Below are 21,889 nucleotides of genomic sequence, written 5' to 3'. Positions count from 1 at the left end.
TGCACGGTGCACGGTGTGGAGACATAAACAAGAGAAGTAAGTGTGAGGGCCATGCTCTCTCTCCATGTAAGGATGTGGAGCAGCGCGGCACGTGCGCCGGTGAAGCTGCTGCTGTTTGGAGACAATGAGTTATGTGACACGGTGTTCTTCGTCTCACTGGACAGACAGACAGACTGATGGACTCCCGCACCCTGTTAGTATTCATGTCACTGCTGCGTTTTAATTCCTTTTATATATATATATATATATATATATTCGGCGCTGTGTTTGTTCAGTGCAGCTGCTTTCTCAGCAACACCATAAACATCGCTCTACTCACCCAGTGAGAAGTCCCCCGCGCATGCACGCGCACGCAGCGCGCGACCGAGTCCGTTGGGAATAAAACGGGCGGCCCCCTCGTCATCCAGCTGCTGACCCAGACTCACATCTGTGATACGGATACTTTAAGATGATTATCTGTTAGTTCACAGACTCTGGGAATTATACTTGAATTTCCTGACAGTCTGAAGTCGCAACTTTGGAAATATACATGCTGTTTCCTGCGGTGAGTGCTCTTTATTTTGACTTTTAAAGGGTTTTTATCAATGCTGTTTAAAGTTTATGTGATTCACACACGTTACTGTAAGATATCTCTCGCCTGTTTCTCCCCTAAAGACTGTAAAAGTGACGCGTAAATAACAACAAGTTAAATTATCCATAGTTCTGTATGGGATAAGCAAAAATAAAATGTCTGAACTTGGATTAAAAAATGTGATTGTTTAATTTTATGGCTTTTTTGGTCACAGTATTGGACCACACTGTTTGATGTGTCGTTCATAAATATTATTTTAAAGTTATGGCTGGTGCAAACGTTATATACTGCATATATACTGTCAGGATAGTATGATTAAAGTATTGTTTGCATATATTGTTTTAAGGAAGAGCAAGAAATGTAAATTTACAGTATATGCATGCACTACATGAAAAAGAAATAAAAGAAACAAGAACTGTGCAACAGAAACTAAAATATTGCAAAACATTACAGACTTTAAAACACAGATGTTAAAGAATAAGTGAAATAAAAATACTCATGTAAAGTACAAGTACCTCCATATACAGTAGAAACTTCAGTAACTCCCATCTGTTACTGTCCACCACTGCAGGGGCGTTTAAGAGGCTTTGAGGGCCCCAGGCAAAGGGGGACAAGGGGTCATACATCAGTTCAAAGCAATTAAAGTTAATGGCTTTGGGCCCAGTCACAAGTTTTACAAACATAGTGTCATTGAGGGCTCTTGTACAAACTGATGATCTCATGTTCTCTGCTGTCAAAGAGTTTTCACTGAGCCATCAGTCTAAGAAGTGTTTAGTTTGTTTATTGCTTTTTGATGATGGGATTTGAGGAGATTTTCTATTTGTAGTCGATGTGCTCCTCACCTGCATTTAACATTCCTGTGCTTATGCTTTTTATGATTGCGTGTGTCAGAATCTTTTGATTGCTTAGTTAGTTTTCAAAGGTCCACCACTAATTGTCTTGCACAATGACAATAAAGGCTTTGTTGTATCTAACGTTCTAATCCAGAGCTGTCAAATTCAAATGACCTGGGGCCAATAAGTGACTCGTCTGGTAAAGAGGGGACCGGTCTAAAGAAAAAAAACAGTGGGTGGACAACATGATCTTAAATTATAACACAATATTCCATCATAATTTAATTAATTTAAAAAAGTAAAGTTAAAGTGTTTGTTTTGATATGAAACAATAAACTTCACAATACAAATATATTTATGGTGCTAAATAAAAAATCTTTTATCATAAAAAACCCAGAAATAAATCTGTAATTAAAACATTACACAAGCTTATATATGTGTTATTTAATGTTTGGAAGAGGAGGTTGTGAGCCATTTTTTCATTATAACATGATATTAAGAGTGGGCCTTGTGTAACTGATTAGGGGGCTGCATGTGGCCCACGGCCGCCAGTTCGACACCTCTGTTCTAGTCGGTTTCCACCAAACCAATCAGGTCTTCTTTGGATGTTATTTTCTTACCCGCAAAATCATTCAGGCCCACAAACAGTTTTTTTTTTTTTTATTGTGCTTTGAGGTTCCTGACATGAAATACTTTGCCCCCCCCCCAACCCAACCCAACCCAGGATTTAAGCTTCAGTGAGCAGGTGGAATCCAACAACCACCATTTTTATCTTGGCCACAATTCAAATCCTTTTTTTTTTTCTTTCTTGTGTGTGGTTACACACTGACATTGTTTAAAACAACGATAAACATTCCTAAACTCTGCGGAGACGCCTTCTGTGAAGGCTCACTTGTTTGACAGCTATTTCCTGCATTTAAAGCGAGCTTCAGAGTTAAAAGTGTGCCTTCAGTATGTGTGTGTGGTATCGTAATGCTGTACCCCTCTGCCTCGTCTTTTTAGGGGTTGCCGGGGAAAATGGAGATGATTTCAGGGTTCATTTTTCTATGCATTCTCCAAGCTGCTATCTCTCAAGGTGTGGGCCCTCGTGGGCCCAGGCTTATACCTGGGAGAGGGGACAGTCCAGGACCGACTCCGCCCCCACCGAGACCCTCAGGTTGTGAGAGTGAGTTCCTCATCAATTTACCTGCACAAAGAAAGTGTGATTATAATATCATGTTTCAATATGCACATAAGCGTTTAGACCAGCGTTTAAAACATATTTCATGAGTAAAAGTGCACAACTGTAAACAACAAACTGAACTAAATATTAAAGTAAAAGTACTAATTATGCAGCATTGTTCTTGTTAGCCTTGGTCGAGGCAGATGGCCGTGCACTCTGAGTCCGGTTCTGTCAGAGATTTCTTCTCTCCACTGTCACTAAGTGCTTTCTCATTGTGTAAACTGTTGTAAGGTAATTGTAAGGTCTTGAACTTGTAAACCATGTAAAGTGCCTTGAGATAATTGACATTAATTGTTAGACACATTGTTTAATAGCAGGTTGAAAATGGAGTTGTTTAATCTGCAAATGCATCACAATATATAAACTGTTCATATGTTATAAATACACTTTTTTCACAGTAATATTAGTTATAAGAAGTAAGGATAAGAGGCAAATTCATGAACGCTAGAACCAGGAAAAGTCCAACATTTATGCTTGAAGAACGACATTAATAGTCACTAATTAGAATATTAGTCATGTCGTAAATAAAGCTATAGAATAATTGTTGTAGAATAAAAATTACAATAAAGACATGCAGTAGAAGTATAAAGATTTTAGTCAAGTTAAGTACAAGTACCTCAAATTTGTTCTTAAAATGATTGTGCATAACTTTTAATTGTAGATTACGCCTATCAGTGCCACATGACTCCCTGTGCTGCACACAGGAAGTGATATATTTCATGTCAAGAAAGAACAACATTGTACTAGTAAAGCAAGAGGGCTGGAGTATGACTGCAAATACAAAGAGGTTACAAAGACAAAGACTGCAGCTTTATGTCTAATCGTAGAATAAATGCACTTGTGTTCCATGGCTGCATGTAATACATACATACTGTACAGAGTTAAGGTACTTGCACTGAAATTCCTTCTCTCTCCTGCATCAGAGATTGTCAACTGTCCCATCAAGTTATACTTCACCATCGACACCTCAGAGACCATTGCCTTACAGGAGTCCCCGCCTGGTATTCTGGTGGAAAACATCAAAGAGTTCACCAAGATCTTTGCCCAGAAGCTGGCTGATGAGGAGTACAAGGGCCAGATCCAGATCAGCTGGTCCATAGGAGGCCTACATTTCTCCCAGACGCAGATCGTCTTCAGCCAGTTCACCACCAGGGAGAACTTCATCAGGAACCTCGGCGGGATCACGTACCTAGGGAAAGGCACCTACATCGACTGCGCCCTGAAAAACATGACGCACCAAGTGACTCATCACTACTCGGGGAGCAGCGCAGTGCTTTTCGCGGTGGTCATCACTGACGGCCATGTGACAGGAAGTCCATGTGGGGGGATCAAGACGATGGCAGAGAAGGCTCGTGAGGGAGGGATCAAGGTTTTCTCAGTGGCAGCATCCAGGAACATCGATGATTTAGGGATGAGAGAGATAGCCAGCTCTCCCTCTGAAGTTTACCGTGACGACTACATAGCTGTAGACATTGTTGATGGGCGGCCAAAAATAAAGACAGACTCCATTGATCGTATCATAGAAACCATGGTGATGTATTCTTTCTTGTCTTTATCTGTGTATTTTTTGACTTTTCGGTCATTTTCACTCACTGCTGTATTCTCTTTGCAGAAATATCAAGCATATTTACAGGTAGGAAAGATTATGGGTACACTAGCTTTGTTTCAAAACAAGAAATACACCCAGTGTTGTCATGTGTTGAATCCAATTTTTTCATCTTTATCCTGTAGTGTTATGAACATAAATGCTTTGAGACTCCCGGGAAACTTGGATCGACAGGTCCTCGAGGTCCAAAAGTGAGTAATAACACCGGAAATGGAAATGTGCATGTACATGTACATTTAAATTTAAGTGTTAAGTGTGTTTTTTTTCCAAATTTCAATATTTCTTGTTATTTCCAGGGTGTTAAAGGAGACAGAGGTAAAGTTGGGCGAGGAGGTGAAAAGGGTAGACAGGTACATTGACATTTATCTGAACATCTCTAGAGACTCTGTTTTAAGCGACTTTATCATCACTTTAAAGCTGTATATTTTTTATATTTCAGGGTGATCCTGGTATTGAAGGTCCAATAGGACAACCTGGTCCAAAGGTTTGTTCTGGTTGAAGAGTTTTGCACTTTGTAGACCTTTTCTTTTTCTAACAATAACATGTCTGCTCTTGTACAGGGAGATGTTGGCTCTCAAGGTGATAAGGTGAGAGAACATTTTTATATATTCCTGTTGTGACATTCGTCGTTGAAATTGAAAGATGTTTCATTTGGATTAATGGCTCGGTTTTATCTCATCAGGGGGAAATGGGTTCAACTGGAGCGACGGTAAGTGATTATTTTAATGTTTGACTCCATGTATGGTTCCCTTTGTGTATACTACTACACTCAGTACTGTGAAACTGTGGGTCATTTTCTGTCTTCACTGACTGCCATACACTCAGGGTGTGGCGGGAGTTCCTGGCAGGGATGGAACTGACGGCCAAAAGGTGAGTAAATGTACAGCAGTATATAGACATATGATATTGGTATATATATGTAGACATGATATGATATGATATATGTGTGAAATCTTCAGGGTAAAATTGGCCGAATCGGAGCTCCTGGTTGCAAAGGTGATCTGGGTGAAAAGGTGAGTTGTGTAGTCATTTGTCTCAATGTGCTTGTACGAAGGTGATACATTCTGTCATTGTTAAGATCAGTACTCATCTTATTTGGTCATCTTTATTAAAAAAAGAATATGGTTGGTCCATTTTACAAACCCTTCAGCATCAGTGTTGTAAAATATTAGTTTATGCTCTGCTGATATTGTGCATAAGGGTTTTCTTGTGTCTCAAAGGGACCTGATGGATATTCAGGAGAAGTTGGTGACACAGGGTTACCTGGTGACCAAGGAGCAAAGGTATGTGTTTAATATCTTCTCCCCGGAAACAAGCAAAAGGGAAATATTCAGTTGATTTCTATCAGCCATGTTAATGGCTCAGGAGTTGGTACACTGCAGATGTTGTTTATGTGGTTGTGTGAGTCTGTCAGTCCAACACTCAGGTCCAGACTTAAATATTTACAATAAGAGAAGAGATTCCCATGAGAATTAAGTAAAGACAGACCAACATTAGTTTTCCCACTGTGGTCAGAAAAGTAAAGATTTAGGATTTTAAAATCTTTAAAAAGATTTTTTTTTTAAACGAATGATACCATATCGTAAAACCATGAAGACTTGTTGTCATCCATTCCCAGTGTTGAGTTGTCTATTAAAACAGCTGTTGTATAAAACAGCTGAGCAACATTTTGTGCCAGGAAAAGTGTTTTTCTGTAGCCTGCTTCAAGGTCTCTTGAGTGCGACCTCTGCACAGCAGCCATTTTGACTTCTTTTAGCAGGAAAAGCGCAGTTGTTAGAGATCACATTGACAACAAGTATGTTCAGATCAGTAAGTCAGGACATTGTGAACCAGCAACTGAGGAAGGAGATTTTCCTACTTTTACCCATCAAACCTGTACAAGTTAATGTCTTTAAATCTGTCATCTAGGGAGACATTGGCCTACCTGGGAAGTCTGGCCCCCTTGGACCTGCGGGTGATCAAGGACCAAAGGTGACCTTCAAATTAAATCACAACAGAAAACATGGTCAAAACATTAATGTTTGTTTTACTTTGAAAGCCTGATTTTTTTTCCCCCTTCTTGTTAGGGTGAAATAGGAAATTCTGGAGTCCCAGGGCCTCCAGGAAACAAGGGACCTCCAGTACAGAAGACATTTTTATTCCTTATTTCATCATTATAAATATTTCTATTATGTTGTGGTAAGTTGTTGCAAAGCTGACTCTGAAAACAAACACTTTCACAGGGACTTGAAGGCTTACTTGGACCTAAAGGCGAAGAGGTATAGCAAACACTTTAAGGCATGCATTCATTCATTTATTTACTTACTTACTGTTTTTGCCATAGTTTGTTATAAGTTTGTCTGAAATGTGATGAAGGGAAGGAGAGGAGCCTCCGGAGCAAAGGGAGCACCAGGACCCGATGGACTAAAAGGAGAGAAGGTAAGTACAGAGTCAGAGAAAGCTGTGTGTATATACAGTATGTGAACTGAGCTTACATACATGTATATTCATTTTATTTACACATATATAATAGTAAATATAAATGTATGCAAGTCGGATGTCAAATGAATGATCATGAACATGGTAAAAGGAGCTTGTGTTGATGGCCTCGCGGCCAACTAACAATGTCATTAGGAACTCACCAGAAATGTAAGCTGCATGAAACAAGTCCAAGGAGACAAGGAGTGAAATCTCTCAGTTACTCCTCCAAACAGACATCAATATTGTTTTACAAGGCAGAAAAATGTGCCTCTATGTAGCTCAAGGTCATTTCCAGACCAGATTCCTCTGATAAGTTTCTCAGTTGCTGTTGTGTTTTGGTTTACATTAGTTGAAGAATAATGGCGTGGTGCACATCCTGACACATTCATTTATTTTTCCAGGGAGACCGAGGTCCACTGGGAGGCAGAGGTCGTCCAGGGGAAGAAGGATTTAAGGGTGCAAAGGTGAGGGGATCATGAAGTGGGTGGACTTTGGCATTAAAGATGAGTCAGCAGCTTCCCTTGTAAAGCTTCCAGTACAAATGTGCTCATGCACTTCATTCTGAGTACAGTCTGTTATCATTAAAACACATTTTCCAGAGAAACTGTAAAAAAAACATTTATCCGGTAACATGTTTTGCCAAATTCACAAGAATAAGTAAGTCAGAGATGATGTCCAGCAATGTTTTTTTTCTCTCTCTCTTTTCTAGGGAGACCAAGGACTACCAGGGCCGAGGGGTCAGCCAGGAGAACCAGGGCCCTCCGGTGCAAATGTACGTAATTCTTTATCAGCTTTACTAGTGTTGTAAATGATGCTTCACACAATATCCTACATAACATCTTTCATTGGATGCCATTTTCTGTGGTTGCAGGGCACCAGGGGAAACCCAGGAGATCCTGGACCAAGGGGGGACTCTGGATCCCAGGGACCAAAGGTAGGCAAATAGTTCGATGTTTGAGATGATCAAATTCAGCAAAGAAATTGCAATGTTTGTTTTGTTTTTTTCTCTAAAAGGGAGACCAGGGAAGAGAAGGATTCAGCTATCCTGGATCGAGAGGACCCACTGTAATGTTTTCCGTTTACCTCATGCTATTTCTACGTTCCTGCTTTACATGTCTTTATCTGAGTCTTACCTCATCTGCAGGGAGAGAGAGGTGAACCAGGCAGCAGAGGGCCGAGAGGGGGCAGAGGTGAATGTGGCCCCAAAGGAGAACCTGGAGACAAAGGACAATCAGGAGAAGATGTAAGAAAGAAAATGCAACAAACAAATATGTAGTCATAAATAAACAAGATCAGAATAGAAGTCAGTGTAGTTCTGGAGCATCAGAGTTCCCGTGCAAACGGTCTACTGCTAAATGTTGAAAATGTTTTTTCAACAGCAGATTAACCAAATCTTTCAAATAAACGTTAAGCTCTCGTACAATTAACTGTTTTATTGCCCCATGATTTGACGTTAGACTGAATTTTTCGGACTATTACAGTTGCAAAATGACTTTGATGTTCAATGGTTAATTTTGTAAGCTCAAACAGAATGCATCATTCCAACAATAACAATGTAGGCGGTTCTCAGGAAGTCACACACTGCAATCTCCCATCTTTTCAGAACCAGTCATCAGTTGGGTAGTTCCAAAAAAAGATATTAATGAGTAGTTTTGTCTTAGAAACACGGGCCTTGTCTTCGCCTTTGGATTTCGGCTTTTAGGTCCTGTATCAGCTATTGAAGAAGGCAGTGTATCAGCTGATGAAACCGAAAACATGCTCGACTACACACACACTACTCTCTGTAATCTGAGTGAAATGATCAAATGTGTAGAACAAACCTTGAATTTATATTAAGAATAAAGCTTCTGACGATACTAGATTTAGTTTTAGGGGTCATATTTGGCAGATTATACCTCACCTAGTACTTTTTACCTGTTGAAATACCCCTAAAGGACCAATACAACACATAAAATTTACATTTCCACTTGTCAAAATATGATTGCAGCTCCAACTTTGTAAGCTATGGTTTTTTTTTCTGGCTCAAAATGTCCCGATTTCATTCATGAGGGTAATATTTGGCAGATTATACCTCATCCTGGTGTTGTGTGTGACCAAGTATGTAGTGTATGTAGTGCAGTTATCACAGTAACAGTAACAGTAACAGTGTAGAATGTTTTTCCTTTAGGGACAACCAGGTGAGCAAGGTGAGCCTGGAGAACGTGGACAGAGAGGAGATCCTGGAACTGATGTAAGCAACAACACAAGTTACTCAAATAATTCTTTTTGCATTCATATTTTGAGATTCAACTGCACTGCTGCGTCTGTTTCTGTGTGAGTGCAGGGGGACCCGGGGCCTGCGGGTGATCCTGGGCTTACTGTGAGTAAACATTACTGTCTTGTTTATACTACATCATGTAAACTTCCATGGTCTTGTTGCGCTTAACTTGCATACATGTCATTGCAGGACTGTGATGTCATGACCTACGTTAGGGAGACGTGTGGTTGTTGTGGTAAGCAAATACCGTCACCATGACACAGACACGGTGCAGTCGATGCATCAAACACAAGTTCCTTATCTTGTCTTTGCCTCAGACTGTGAGAAGCGCTGCGGAGCTCTGGACGTCGTGTTTGTCATTGATAGTTCGGAGAGCGTTGGGCTGACAAACTTCACCCTGGAAAAGAACTTTGTTATCAACACCATCAACAGGCTGGGCTCCATGGCCAGCGACCCCGCTTCACCAACCGGTACAGCTGAGCAAAAACACAGCACACAGAAACACAGCCATCCCCCGTAAATCCTTCTGCAGATGTGGTATCAAATGACCAGCAGAGGTTGCCATAATAGATTAACTGTTTCCAAAAACTGAATCATTTAATCCACCAATGAATAAAGAGTGAACTATTTGGAAAGGCCCCCATGTTAGCCCACTACTTTTCATAAACACTGAGAAATAACATAGCACAGATTGTGAATGTCAGATTGGTAATTTAAGTGTAAATACTTGAATGTACTGTATCTTCAGTGATTTTTCATTAATTTTGAACCAAACATTTTTAACATATGCGGTCTTCCAGGTCGTAATATTACTCTATATTAATGTATATAGAGTGTAAGAAATGAAGGACTCTGACTTTCCCAAGAGCATCAGGGAACTATGTTGGCCTTTACTTACCAGAAAGGACGTTGTTCTTTTTCTGTGCGAGAAATAGTAAGCTTCCACTTCAAAACGTGAAACACATGCTGTTAAGGCTACAGTAGAAACATGGCAACCATGGCCCGTACCTAAAGCCTAAAATGCTTATTCTAAAGCTATGAAAACCAAATGCTTTTTTATTTTAAAGCATTTTAACACTTGACCAAACCTACTTACGAGTAGTATATTCAGTTTCTGCTACATGTTACACACTGGACCTTTTCAACTCATTCATGCATATCACTTATTGTATTTGCTCTTTCAGGCACAAGAGTCGGAGTTGTACAGTTCAGTCACAACGGGACCTTTGAGGCCATTCGCCTCGATGACCCCAACATAAACTCCATGTCCACTTTTAAAACGGCGGTGAAGAAACTACAGTGGATCGCTGGGGGCACCTTCACGCCATCGGCTCTCAAGTTTGCCTACGATACCCTCATCAAGGACAGCAAGAGAGCCAGAGCCAAAGTTTCCGTGGTGGTGATCACAGACGGTCGCTTTGACCCGCGCGACGACGAGGATCTGCTGCAGTACCTTTGTGATGACGACAATGTGGTGGTGAACGCCATTGGAGTTGGCGACATGTTTAAGAAGACGCAGGATGATGAGATCCTGGGGTCAATAGCATGTGGCAAGAAGGAACGTGTCACTGGGATGAAGAGCTACATTGATTTGGTGGCTGAGGACTTCATAGAAACGATGGAGACTGTGCTCTGTCCAGGTAAAGCCTCTACCAGTGCACTCAGCAGGATTTCAAATATTCATCCTTCTGACCTTTTGTCTAACGTGTGCCCTTTGGTTTCATCTTCCAGAGCCAGTCATTGTGTGCCCTGATTTGCCCTGCAAAAGTGGTAGGTGTCAGTCATACCTAGAATCTTCTTGCATGTTCAGAGTTTAAATGTGTTGCAGCTCTGTGAGGTTTTTTTCTCTCTCATCTCATAGAACCTGACATAGCTCATTGCGTTAACCGGCCTGTGGATTTGGTGTTTTTACTCGACGGCTCAGAGCGCCTTGGGACTGAGAACTTCCGTCTTGTTCGTGAGTTTGTGCAGAAAGTGGCAGACGAACTGGGACTCGCCCGGACCAAGAGCGACCGCATGCGGGCTCGTTTGGCACTAATGGAATTCGGCAAGGAGAACGAGAACCACATAGCCTTCCCTCTCACACACGACCCTGCCATCATCGCTGACGGGATTGGACGCCTGCCTTATATGGATTCCTCCTCGAGTGTGGGGCCTGCCATCATTCACGCCATTGACAATGTACTGGGTAAAGGAAATGCTCGCCTGACGAGACGCAATGCAGAGATTTCGTTTGTTTTCATCACAGACGGCATCACTGACAGCATAAACCTGGAGGAGGCGGTTAGTGCCATGCGAGGGGCACAAGTCGTCTCTACCGTGTTAGCCACCGGAAGTGACGTTGACCAAGAAGTCCTCATGAAGTTGGCTATGGGTGACCGGCACGCCATCTTTAAAGGAAAAGAGTTTTCTGATCTTTCCCAGTCCGGTTTGTTTGACCACTTTATCCAGTGGGTATGTTAAAGTGAGACCATGTGGACATAAATATCATGACGGTGCTACTGCTGATGATCTTGCATTTTTTTAACAGGAATTCCACTGTGCACTGTACAGTTTTCAAATGTCACTGCAACTGTATTCATCCTCAGTATTTTGTTATACAAATACATAGCACAAGTTGAACTTTTTCAACAGTTAACAGTTAAGCTTTACTGATCAAAGATAATAAACTTGCAGTTTGCAGGATGCCAGAGTGCTGTTTTCTATTAAGTAAAAGGTTTCGAGTGCAGTTAAATGTCAACATTGCAAGGACTGACTCTATCCAACATGACAGTGTATTACAATGGAATGATATAATTCATAAAATGTACATATGAGACTGACATTTCTCGCATAACACAGGCCTAAACATTCTTGTTTACATTCTACGTGAAGCCTTTTGACACAGTACTAATCTGCAGTACTGCACACCCAATATTACCAGTTTCAAAGTTAAAACCAAGTGGGAGGCAAAACAATGGATGGCTGTAGTGGTTTTGGTCTGGTTGGGCTGAAAGAGTGCATTCTTCTCATTTCTCTCTCCATGTCCACTGCAGACTCTCCCATTGCCTCCCCCGTTACATCATGTCCAGCTGCACAGGAAGAGAGGGAAAAAGTTAAGGATCAGGGAGTTTATATCACAAGTCTCCATAGACCCCAACTTATTATCAGACACAGGCATACAGTATACTGGACTGGAATTGACAGGAAATGGCTTTTACATGGGTGAGGAAGACATGGGTGAGGAAGACATGATTTAAAAATTAAAAATGTGTTCACATGAATACTAACCAAGTCATCAACATCTCCTGCATCTTCAGCTGGAGGCGCAGCAGTCTCCTCTTTCTTCTCCTCAGCAACGAGAAACTAAGAAAGTATGATTCAGTCAGTAACAGACAGTCACAAGATCACCTTCATTTACAAATATTCACTCACTCGTTCCTAAGTAGTTAATCTAGGTTATTTTTAAGTCACCTGATTAGCCTCGTTTTTGGACACAGTGCTCCCCTCGACCTCGTCCTTGCTGATCAGACTGATAGTATCTGTTCAACAACAAGTTTAGAATTACATCCAGTGAGAACTACTTCAGGACACTTGTAATTCAGGCCACAGGACATTTTTAAACATTAGTCAGCTCCCATTTTTGCAGTAATCACATTTTTTTTTTTGCACAAAGCTATGCAAACATTTCATCTCCTCCCAAGGGAGGAGCAATTTGTGAGAAAATGAGTACAATCCTGCAGCACCAAGTGAAGAAGCTTATCATACTGAACCTTGAACAAGCAGGTCCCAGAAGACCTCTAACCCTCTGCTTGGGATGCTCCTTTTCAAGGACTGGAGGTAGCTGTTGTACAGGTCAGCATTCCCTAGCTGAATTGCAAAAGAGATGCAAGAATCAAAATCTATTTATAAGTCTCCTAAAAGCTCACATCTATATGCAGACAGACACATAAACTTAATCACACAAGAACTGGCCTCAATTCAAGTCTTATCACAAGCTGCTCAAGTTGACGCTCGGTGCACATCTAAATATTGTTTTTCAAAACAGACTCTAACATCAGAATCCCCCCACATCTCCCTTAATTTCCCAAATGCAAGATAGTGAATGTTTATTTACCTTAACCGACTGCTCTCTAAAAGCCTGGATACAGGTGATGCTCTTCATGTAGTACTGTGTGTTCTTGTTGCTAAGCAACTGCTCTATCCTGCCAGTCAGTTGCTGACAGACTGTGAAGGACACAGAGGCCACCACAACCCAACAAAGAGAAACACATTTACAAGAACTGAACATGAGTCATGACAGTCAACGAGCCACGTTTCCCAAAACAAAAAAAACAAAAACCACATAACAGGCAAACTGGACCTCACCTTCTCCAAATGGAAGTCTCTTCAGCTTGATGAGAGTGCAGAAGTCTCGGGGTGGATCGACACTTCCCACCTGGTTAAGTGTTTAATATGATTCATTACTTAAGTGAGATGGAAATTTTACAGCATGCCAGTTCAAACAAATGGCAAAGTACTTCTTTGGTTTTGATATTCTCTGCAGTTCTCGCCCCCGATTCTTACCGAAGTCACAGAGCCTTCAGCAATGTTGGCCAGATTAAATTCCTCTTCTTCTTCTTCTTCATCTGCTTTTGCCTTCTTACTATCCGGCTCCTCAGAGCTGTAAATCACAAAGGGGTCAGTGAGATATTGTTTTTTGTTATTAGTAAAATCTCAAACCACAATCAAAAAGTCTTCTCTGTAAGATTTAAGGTTCCTTACAGACATGGTACTATCAGCCATCCTGAGCTATCCGATTGCATGCAAACCAGATCCAATACGTGGTCAGATGTGATAAAAAACAAATCCCACCCAGAGGAGGTTTGGGGAAGCATTCCTGAGCATGTGTTGGTTCTTTGGCAATGGTTAAAATATTATTTCATTTACAGCAGCATAAGTTGACAGACATGCAACACACGCACAAACAAACATTGACAACAGACACACCGGTACACGCAGGCTGGTTAAAACCACAATTTGTTCACACAAACAGAAACTATGTCTATGTATTTGAATACAGCGTGATCAGATCACATGTGGTCATAGGAGATACACCCAGGACACATTTTACTTCCAAGTGTTAACAGTCATACTCAACCCTGTCCACTGTGATTGAATCAATCAGGACAGATGTTAATACCAGTGCTGAATGGGGCCTCAGAAACACAGCACCACAGTGACTCAAACTTACTTTTTGCCAAAAATCTGAGCACTCGTCTTTGGCTTCTTTTTTTTCTCCACTTCTGTAAGAGGAAACTTCCTCTTTATCTCCTCTAGTGGAGCTTGGCGACGTTCAGTAATGACCTCAGGGGGCTCGAGAGCTGCCTTCAGCCACGGCTCCATGGGGGGAAGTGGGGTGCCGGGGTTCACTGCCCGATGATGCAGACACTGATGCAAATGTTTGGAAAATGAAGTGAGATAGACGGTGACTGGTTGGAAATCATCAGCTTTTTGGGTGGTGATGCTACAGTGAAGCATTACGTCGTCTGTGTGGTATGTCTGAAATACTAACACTGCACTGCTTTTACCTGGTAGTGCCTCTGGAAGTGAGGGTTGGGAATGTGGTGGACCTTAAACAGGTCGTTACTTTCTCCATTTTCATCTTCCTCCACTAACATCATGGAGTCAATGAGAGAGTCCACAGCAGACAGCTGAGTGTCTAAAAAAAACACATGCCAGTCAACGGTCCATCTCTCACTGTAGAAACTAGATAAACTCTACATCATCTACATTCAGATTTGCACCACTAGTGAGCAATGGTCATCTGTAATTAAGGACAATTTTGAGGTACCTAATATTTAGTTTTATTGACATTTATACTAGCTTGTATATACTTTTCTTGGGCTAGTGTCTTATATCTAGTGACTTTTCAGGGGGCAATGCACTTTTTACTTCACATTTATGTAACAGCTGATGATAATTTAATTTTCAACTCAACATTTTACATATAAAACATGTATACGAGTTCATAAAATGCTGCTACACTTATATTCAGGTGAGTCAGACAACACTATCAATAATGTACTTTTAGATAAGACTTTGAATCCATGAATCATCCTTGTAATGGAGGGTTTTTTTTCCCCTGTGATATTAGAATTTAAACTTCTTTGAGAAAATCTCATTAACTTGTGCCGTTCTTGATGTTTACTAGTGAAGCAAGGTAGACATGCTGATGTGTGCCATCCACAGGCAAACGTCAGCATGAAGTGCAGTAATGTTATCATTCTGAGGCAGCTTTTACTTTCTGTGCCTGTAGGAGGCAACAAAGGTTACGTTTACATAAGCAGGTCGTGACAGCCGCTGTCTGACACTGAAAAAGAAAATCCCAATTGCAAAGCAACTTCTACTGATTATGAGAAAGTACCATAAAGGGTTGCTTCATATTGAGAAAGAGAGAGATCTTTTGAAGCGTTAACATTATTACAAATGTAACAAATTTGAATAGATAGGACACAAAAACAACTGTACCTGATGGAGTGAACTTTTTGTTGTTCTCGAGAGAAGGAAAGGTAAATTGCCTGAGGTCTTCTGTGAAGGGCAGTTGGATGTACATCAGACACTATGGAGGGTGACAGACGGACCATTACCTCTATGCTATTTCAAACAAGTTTAGTGAGTAAACGGCACATTTTGGAGTTGATAATCTCACCTCGTAGTTCTGCTTGATACAAGGAAAAGCTGCTCCTACTTGAGGGTTGCAGCGCCGGTCATAGGCATAACGCACGATGGCCACCATTTGGAGTTCGTCCAGTGCTTGAATGACGGCCGACAGTGCCACTCCAGCAGGCTGTACGGACAATGTAGAGTTAGACACGAATGACATCATCAGCGTGTACTCACTAGCACTCTATGTACTGTATGTGCAGTTCTCTCCAGTCTCACCTCATCATCCTTGGGAGCAAACATCTTGATGACCTGATTTCCCACCAGCCTATGACGTTGTACCTTCATGCAGACATTTCCATTGTAAAGTTTAGGTTTAAAGGTTTTAAAGCTTAGGTTTTTTTTCCTATTTTTGTCCTATTATTTTTAGATGCCATGTTTGATCACATTGTTACAGGAAAAAAAAAGTGAATACCATCTCTTGTTTGGCAAAACCCAGAACAGCGAAGCACTTCCCATCGTGTTTATACTTCATCTGCTCTTGATCCACTTTGGAGAAGGGAACAATGTCACTTCCATAACGAAAACCTACAAACCAAGAAGTGAACGATGAATGAATCGATCGCAGCGCATAGTTGTACCACAACGTGAGCGTCCCCTAACCTTGAATGATGTCATCCTTTTGCACCTCGGTCTCATTGTCATCGTCCAGACAATACACAGTCTCCCTCTTCACGTCGTCTTTCTGGTTGGTTTGAGCATCAACTGTGATCCACGACTTCTTCAGGTTCTCTTCGGTCACCTGTACAATACCATAGGTAGTATTAGTGGATGAGAAAACCTGTGCTTCACTAACAAGGCTGTGTGCATGTGTTTATGGTGAACACCCCACACTCTGGAAGCTCTACTGTTTATTATTCCTGAGTCTTTGCAGCCTTTTAGCCAAATCTAAATATGTAATACTCATTCAATAAAGCTATATAACAAACATGTTAAAGATACTCATCTACTGTACTTAAAATCAACTTACTGCTTTGTATCCAACAATACGGATGGCCAGAGAGCTGCCAATTGTAAGCTGGCAGGGCCAGGCCATGGGTCTCCTCTCAATACGCTTGAACATGTGCAGCTGTTCAAGTGCGTTCCTACGGTGAGAGAAATCCAAGTCACATGACACCATCCAAAAAGAGTATTACTCACATTTATATGCAGAAAGAACGATGAAACAAAAGCCAGAACAGAGTGTTCTGACCTGTATGTATAAATTTCATCCAGTCCGTCCTCCTCATCCAGACTTAACATGATGTGTTTCATCATATCCAGGCTCTCCTTCTGTTGCTGTGACAGACCTTTCCCTGTGCCTGGGTGACTAGGGCCTCCGTTATCTCCATCCCCTCCATCCTGCTCGTCATCTTTTACAGGGAAAGGCAAACTGGCAATTCAAAGGATCACAGTCAATCCACATTTAAGAAATCCTATAATTATCAATCAAAAGTCATCATATGCCAGTAACATAGCCTATAGAAAATTAAAGCACATTTTACCCAGTGACTTCTTAAAAATGAAGGCAAAGATATGCAAGATAAAACTTGATGTGTGCACTACAACATTTGTGTATCACATAAAGCAACACGTGTTTGTTTTGAAATTTCACACTCATCCTTACAAGAACTGTAAAGTGATGCCAGCTTGTTTCAGGTTTCCAGTAATAACATCCAGCTGGTCTGCACTGGACTGGCTGTTGAGGTCAGTCAGGAGGGCGATGTTGAGACGTTCGTACTTCTTCCCCCTGACAAAAAAAACAAACAGTCACAATAGTTGACATTTTGATTTAGTGCAATGAATTTAGTGATGAGATACAAACAGTTTCTTACTGTGTTTCTGTTTTAAGGAGATCCATGCAGACGACAAGAGCATCCAGCCCTGATAAGGAACGGTTAAGGTGTCTTCTCTTTTCTCTATATCATCTATAGGACACCCATTGATCCTTGAACTGAACTCCGAGCTATTTCACAGTCCCAACTTTGACTTTGGGATCTAAAACATATCACCAACACATTCATGATTTTGTCCCACCAAATAGAATCCAGGACTCGAATAGTCATGTATAACAATGTCACTAAACTGATTTATATTTACTGATAAGGCCATGGAAAAAATAGATAAAAAGTGGAATTTCCAATCAAAATGTTTACCAGAGATATCCATAATTACCTCAAGTTGTTTTTGTAAAAGTGCTGAAGAATTCAAATCTCATATTCATCCTTGCTCTCCATCCACAAAGCCAATTTCAATTATTCAGCCTATTTAGACTTAGAAATATACATTTTGTACACTGCATTTAGGCACTTAAATGGAGCTGTGCAATTCTTAAATGTTATACATTAAACAATTCCTGCTCTGACAAACGTCTGCGTTGCAAAGATATGTTCAAGCCTAGGAGATTATGTACGATAGCATGAAGAGCACAATACAGATTGAAGCCTCTATCATACTAAATGTAAAAATGTATCATTACGGTATTATTATCATTATTTGCATATTAACAAATTATTACACTATACAACATAAAGGTACCATAATTAGAGGTAGAAATTGGGTGATAAATAATGAAATTAACAAACTGATAGATTCAATGGATACAATCTGCCTGTTGACTCTCTGGATGAATTTGAGTTTCTATTTCCTCCAACAAATCAAAATCAGCCAACAAGAGGTGGCGATGGATGGTGATGTTCTGGTACTGGCCGTCCTTGGACAGAGGGTTTTTAGTGGAATCCGTGCCAAACAGAACAAGAGCCAGTTCTTCCTTCGTCTCAGCAAAAACCTGTTAGACAGAAAAATATGCTAAGGACTTGTGTCCAGCATGTATGATCTTTGTGTTCATTTTTGTAAAACCTACCTGACGTTGGACAAACTTCTGGATGACTTTTTTCGCGAGTTCAAAGGGCGACTCTTCACCCGGTGCGGAGTTGGACATGGAGAAGCCCACATCCATGCACAGCACCAGCGCTGACTACAAATAACAAATTGACATAAAACTGTTTTTTATCCTCATGCGTCTTGTGTGGCTCAGCACATTAGAGGTTATAAATACAAGAAAGCCATTTAAGGTTCATTTTATAGTCTTGTAAATTTTAGTTCCAATACCAACTTTCACCACAGGTCACAGGACTTTCCTGTTTGAATAGGAGTTAATTCTACTGTATGGCTACAGCACTTAACCAGACAATAACAGTCAACTAAATTAATCACCAATCATGAACATCAATTTAGATTAGATTTCATTTTACTTAAAACTGTTTATGTTTCCAACACTAATTTAGGTTGATTCTAATATTCATGCAAAATATATATTACACAAATGTAATATGTGTGCTGTTTAGACATGTTCGTGATATTGACAGTGATAGTGTTACAATTTTTTATTGGTATAGGTCACATGACATAAGCAGTAATGCAGTTATGTATGGCAAGCCTTTTTAACATTTAGTCACCAAGTTTGACTGTAATTGCTATTACAGATATCCGTTTCATTGCAACAAGTAGGAATTGTAGTTGTAGATATCTGTGGTGTTGTTCTGACAAGTCAAAACTACAGCTCCAGATATCTGCAATTCAGGGGTTTACTAATGTAACTTTTGCCATTCTATGTACATAATTATGGCTATCTGGAACTTAATTGGAGATATCTAAAAAGGACAATGTTAATATCTTCAATTCATTTTGAACTTAAATTTTGACCAGTCATAATGACTTTGCAGATATCTGAAACTGTAATTTTGACTAGCAAGCAGTGCCAGCTATAGGCACAGGCTACTGTATATATACAGTCATTTATGGCGCCATCCACTGGAGGAGCACCGGAAGACCAGAAAGAAGAAGAAAAATACGGTGCCTAACTGAAGGAGCCATACATGTAAGTTTTGCTTATTCATTATGTGTTGATTTAATGCTGGAATTGCTGCGCACTTGGGATTGGCACATGGGTGATGGGTGTGTCACTATGGGGAGTACGTGGCAATAAATGACTGCCCCGGTTAATAACGTTAAATGTTCCCCGGTTGCTGGTTGTCAGTCATGCCATAGGGTGAGCACGGTGGAGTGAAAGCTTTTGTTGACCGAATCAATGCGTAGTTTCGTATTCTGTGTATTATTTCCCTATTTTTTAACAGCGCGAGTATAATGACAATGGTATGGAGTTTAATGTGCAACGGGTTTAATAAAAGAGTGACAGAGCCACAGAGAATTATATGCGTTCTTGTGCGCGTCAACACTAAACTCCTGCTTGTTTTTGAAATTATGTAATATCGATCGGCCGCTATACTTACTTTGCTTAATAAATGAACATACCTAAATGAAACGAGAGTGTGACATGTTTACATGATCTGTAATGTAACAGTGTTTTATCCATAGTTACTATTTGTACTACCATTTACTACTATTAATTACTATATTGCGTCCCGGCAAGCCGCAGGATCACTGTACATGGCCAAGCCTTGAACACTGTAGACAAGTTCATATACCTGGGCAGCACCTTGTGACGACAGTCAAACATAGACGTGTCACCACTCTCCTCTATGCCTGTGAGACTTGGACGGTTAACCACCTTCACACAACATGTTCACGCAGACTGATGAGAATCCAGTGGCAGGATCACATCCCCGACACGGAGGTCCTGTCTCGTGCTAAAAATGACCAGCATACATACCCTCTTGGACAAGGCCCGAACAAGATGGACAGGAAACGTCCGACGCATGCCCGAACAGTTCGGTAAAGTTGGAAAGATTGACAGATTTCTTCAGACTTTCCGGTTCAATAACGTGTAAACGAAACGTTCTATAAACATAAGCGTGGTCTCATCCCAATCAAAATTGTGTACTCAATGAGCGACAGTAAAATTTTCATCTAAGTGATCTGAATTCCGCGCTGGAAGAATAATATGTGTCTCTATGTGCAGCGGCAGCGAGAAGGGTGTGAGGCGAATACCCAGGGACAGTCTGAAAAGTGCGTCGCTAAAAAGACAAACATCAACTCAACTCAAATCAAGTTCACTGCTCTTAATTGTAGTGTTACAAAAACCAACACAGACAAAGATGACCTTCCCGTGGTCACAATACAGCTCTTATTTTGGACAAAAATGCTTTTAAATAATTTTGGTGAATTTTATTTCAAATAATATTTAATAACTTTGCCCCTGTACATTGTAAAGTCACCAAAATTGTTTAAAAGCATCTTTGTCCAAAATAAGTGTTGTAGTGTGAACATGGGAGGGTCATCTTTGTGTGAGGTGACTTTGTTGACTCTACAACGTATACAGTAGCAAAAGTTATTGCCGCTGCACATAGAGACACATGTTATTCTTCCAGCGCGGAATTCAGGTCACTTGGATGACAATGTTACTGTGGCTCATGAGTACACAGTTGTGATTGTGAAGAGACCACGCTTGTGTTTATAGAACGTTTCGTTTACACGTTATTGAACCGGAAATTACGAATCTGTCAATATCTTTCCAACTTTACCGAACTGTTAACTTTTTCATAAAAACTAGCTTTTGAGTGTTGGTTGACAGTGGACGGAGGAGACGGGAGGGGAGCACCAAATCCACATCTCGTCTAGGGCATAAACATACATAGAGCCGACCTTGCTAGTAAGAATGACATGATATCGGTAGTGAATATCCCGTCTATCGATTTGAAATGTTAAAAGGGCTTAAGTTATGACATATTCAGATTCAGGTGAGAATTTATTGATGGTCCCTATGAGAAAGCACCGTGATTACGATCGTGTATCTAGGTTCTGGAGTGAATATCTCTCTTACATTATCGGTTGTTGTTTAAACTAAACACAGTGTGTGTGTGTGTGTGTGTGTGTGAATATTCAACACGATGAGAGACTGAGAGCGTTTGATTCTCAGGTGTAAACCTCAAGTTCGAACAAGTGAACATGTCTCAGCATGCCGCCGACTCATCTGAAATTCAAAGCACCTACGAAACCGCCAAATAAACATAAACAAACAAGAATAAACCCCTACAACGCTGCGTGACGTGACAACGTCATGTATTTAGTGAGAAATGTTGCAAACAGCAAACTTACTTTGTTCCGTGCCATTTTCGGTTTCCCTCTGTTAAAAGCTCCGTGTCACTCTATTATGGATCCGACGGGCAACTGTGAAGGGCGCGGACTGTTCCGCAAGTTGTCTCTCAGCAAATTTTACGCTACGTCGTTCAAAAGAACTCTGTATTTGTCCGTCAAAATACTGTTGTATATGCGGACAGGTGTCATGCTGTCACAACGTTAATATTTGCTTCCTTGC

At 40.7% G+C, this 21,889-nt stretch overlaps 2 protein-coding genes across 3 annotated transcripts; one reads left to right on the top strand and one right to left on the bottom strand.

The window, feature by feature from the left end:
- Nucleotides 1-385: 385 nt before the first annotated feature.
- On the top strand, nucleotides 386-11,634 carry LOC131448978 (collagen alpha-2(VI) chain-like). The gene is made up of 29 exons (XM_058621833.1): nucleotides 386-544; nucleotides 2,407-2,569; nucleotides 2,941-2,943; nucleotides 3,550-4,157; nucleotides 4,239-4,259; nucleotides 4,358-4,423; nucleotides 4,529-4,582; nucleotides 4,672-4,716; nucleotides 4,793-4,819; nucleotides 4,915-4,941; nucleotides 5,058-5,102; nucleotides 5,192-5,245; nucleotides 5,453-5,515; nucleotides 6,141-6,203; nucleotides 6,299-6,352; nucleotides 6,455-6,490; nucleotides 6,588-6,650; nucleotides 7,094-7,156; nucleotides 7,402-7,464; nucleotides 7,564-7,626; nucleotides 7,707-7,757; nucleotides 7,837-7,935; nucleotides 8,860-8,922; nucleotides 9,016-9,051; nucleotides 9,139-9,184; nucleotides 9,267-9,419; nucleotides 10,134-10,589; nucleotides 10,681-10,719; nucleotides 10,811-11,634. The coding sequence occupies exons 1-29, from the start codon at nucleotides 530-532 to the stop codon at nucleotides 11,410-11,412; spliced, it is 3,141 nt and encodes a 1,046-aa protein (XP_058477816.1). The 5' UTR covers nucleotides 386-529; the 3' UTR covers nucleotides 11,413-11,634.
- Nucleotides 11,635-11,709: 75 nt separating this feature from the next.
- xrcc5 (X-ray repair complementing defective repair in Chinese hamster cells 5) lies at nucleotides 11,710-21,863 on the bottom strand. 2 transcript variants are annotated; one of them, XM_058621821.1, is made up of 21 exons: nucleotides 21,670-21,863; nucleotides 18,476-18,589; nucleotides 18,217-18,400; nucleotides 17,448-17,496; nucleotides 17,240-17,362; nucleotides 16,826-17,005; nucleotides 16,604-16,718; nucleotides 16,237-16,375; nucleotides 16,049-16,161; nucleotides 15,853-15,915; nucleotides 15,620-15,757; nucleotides 15,439-15,529; nucleotides 14,499-14,629; nucleotides 14,162-14,358; nucleotides 13,495-13,591; nucleotides 13,297-13,366; nucleotides 13,046-13,155; nucleotides 12,702-12,798; nucleotides 12,403-12,470; nucleotides 12,220-12,294; nucleotides 11,710-12,020 (listed from the first exon to the last, which is right to left on the bottom strand). In XM_058621821.1, the coding sequence occupies exons 1-21, from the start codon at nucleotides 21,682-21,684 to the stop codon at nucleotides 12,006-12,008; spliced, it is 2,184 nt and encodes a 727-aa protein (XP_058477804.1). In that variant the 5' UTR covers nucleotides 21,685-21,863; the 3' UTR covers nucleotides 11,710-12,005. The 2 variants fall into 2 exon arrangements, with proteins under 2 accessions (XP_058477804.1, XP_058477796.1); XM_058621813.1 differs by lacking the exon at nucleotides 21,670-21,863 and adding an exon at nucleotides 20,285-20,473.
- Nucleotides 21,864-21,889: the final 26 nt, after the last annotated feature.

This window comes from Solea solea, chromosome 2 (assembly GCF_958295425.1).
Source record: "Solea solea chromosome 2, fSolSol10.1, whole genome shotgun sequence".
NCBI lineage: Eukaryota > Metazoa > Chordata > Actinopteri > Pleuronectiformes > Soleidae > Solea > Solea solea.
Note: the sequence above shows the minus strand (reverse complement) of the source record. Positions and strands in the feature narration are given on the sequence as shown.

Coding starts and splice junctions, on each gene's coding strand:
- LOC131448978 (XM_058621833.1), top strand. Junction 8,923..9,015: donor GAGGAGATCCTGGAACTGAT/GTAAGCAACAAC, acceptor GTGTGAGTGCAG/GGGGACCCGGGGCCTGCGGG. Junction 10,590..10,680: donor GGAGACTGTGCTCTGTCCAG/GTAAAGCCTCTA, acceptor TTCATCTTCCAG/AGCCAGTCATTGTGTGCCCT.
- xrcc5 (XM_058621813.1), bottom strand. CDS start 20,332: ATGCGTCGGACGTTTCCTGTCCATCTTGTTCGGGCCTTGTCCAAGAGG. Junction 15,916..16,048: donor GTTTTGCCAAACAAGAGATG/GTATTCACTTTT, acceptor GTCTGCATGAAG/GTACAACGTCATAGGCTGGT. Junction 12,295..12,402: donor CCAAAAACGAGGCTAATCAG/GTGACTTAAAAA, acceptor ATACTTTCTTAG/TTTCTCGTTGCTGAGGAGAA.